The 1,595-nt window shown below is 52.4% G+C and overlaps 1 protein-coding gene across 1 annotated transcript in view; it reads right to left on the reverse strand.

Annotated features, from left to right (window-relative positions):
* Positions 1 to 296, reverse strand: part of LOC103362425 (protein FAM160A1-like) — an 18,667-nt gene extending 18,371 nt beyond the window's left edge. Inside the window, exon 1 of the mRNA XM_008288776.1 lies at positions 192 to 296. Coding sequence (XP_008286998.1) covers positions 192 to 296 — 105 coding nt within the window. The remainder of the gene's footprint in view (positions 1 to 191) is intronic.
* Positions 297 to 1,595: the final 1,299 nt, after the last annotated feature.

Here is a 1,595-nt window from a genome sequence, read left to right on the forward strand (position 1 = left end):
GTGTTGAAGGGCCAAAGTCTGGGTCACACACACACACACACACACACACACACACACACACACACACACTGTTGTGCTCATTATGAGGAAAATAGGACAGAAGAAGCAGAGCAGCAGATTCAGAGTGACGTTCAGCAGCAGAGTTAGTCTGGTTGCTGATGCAGCAGCAGGTGAGCAGGTGAGCAGCGTACCTGAGCCCAGTGGTTCTTGAAGACGATCATGCAGGTCTCCGGGTCGACTCCTCTCAGCGTCAGGGACTTCTTCCGGTTGCCCCTGACGACCACCGAGGCCATCATGTTGCCCGGCTACAGGTGGTGGCTACAGGTGTTGCAGCATGCTCCTGCCTCCAGCATCAGGTGGTGCTGGGCAGGACGCGGCGCTGCAGGTGGAGCAGACACACGAGGCTAACGCTGCTAGCTGTGTATGAAGCTGTTCCTGGAAGCCTGCAGCCGATCGTCTGCTCTGTGACCACGGTTCTACTCACATCAGCCAAATCATCGTTAGCTCAGATATCTTCTGTTAATTTGAAAGAGAAGCTCCGTGTGACACAGACTGAGACGTGGTCAGTCAGTGTTTGCTGCTATTTAATCTGCAGACTCACTGAGCCAGGGCTCTGTTCAGGTCCTCTCCTCCACACTTCCACTGTTTCTGTTTCTTTAAACACATTTCTTCCCTAAACAGGACGAGTTCACTGTTTCCTGTCTTCACTAACGAACCAATGACCACTCAGGGTTTACTCACACCGTCTCCACATCCACCAGTTCTAACTGATCAGGGGTCAGTGTGTGTTAGGGTCAGGTGTGTAGATCCGTCTGTGTGTGTTGGTGTGTCCGTCCTGAAGCAGCAGCTGAGGCTCAGGACAGGAAGAGCAGCTAAACAGGAAGTGGTTGTTGACTCCTCCCTGGGCGTAGCAGGAAATTCCCAGGATTCCCAGCAGCAGTGTTTTTACCTCAGAGGTGGAGTTCAGGGTGGAGCAGCATCCGGCCGTCCTGCAGAGACAGACACACACTGAGGCCCGACTCACAACAAGACGCCATCACTCACATTACAACAGCATTCAGCTGGTCCGCAGCACAGCGGAGCCCCGGTCTGGGCGACCCGGCAGGTCCGGTCTGGGCGACTTAGTAGGTCCGGTCTGGGCGACCCGGCAGCTCGTTTAGCTCACTGGGGCTTGTTTTTAATGAGATATACAGTCCTGCAGGAACCAGAACAACAACAACTAGAGGGACCAAAGGACAAAAAGCCAAAGAACAACCAGCAGAAAACACAAGAGACGATCACAGAAAGAAGTAAAACCACCACAAAGACACGACATTAAAACCACCAGCGCAGCTGAAAACAGACTCGTGTCCTCACAACAGGAGCAACACAAGGACACACACAGTCTACAAATCCATGGGCACCATCTGGGCTCTAATCTGCAGGATGAACCGTCCTGTTGCTGTGTGACGCCGCCAGTGTGTGTCTGTAGTTGTGTGTCTGTAGCTGTGTGTCTGTAGTTGTGTGTCTGTCGTTGTGTGTCTGTAGCTGTGTGTCTGTAGTTGTGTGTCTATAGTTGTGTGTCTATAGTTGTGTGTCTGTAGTTGTGTGTCTGT

The sequence above is a fragment of the Stegastes partitus genome, unplaced genomic scaffold, assembly GCF_000690725.1.
Source record: "Stegastes partitus isolate 25-593 unplaced genomic scaffold, Stegastes_partitus-1.0.2 Scaffold573, whole genome shotgun sequence".
NCBI lineage: Eukaryota > Metazoa > Chordata > Actinopteri > Pomacentridae > Stegastes > Stegastes partitus.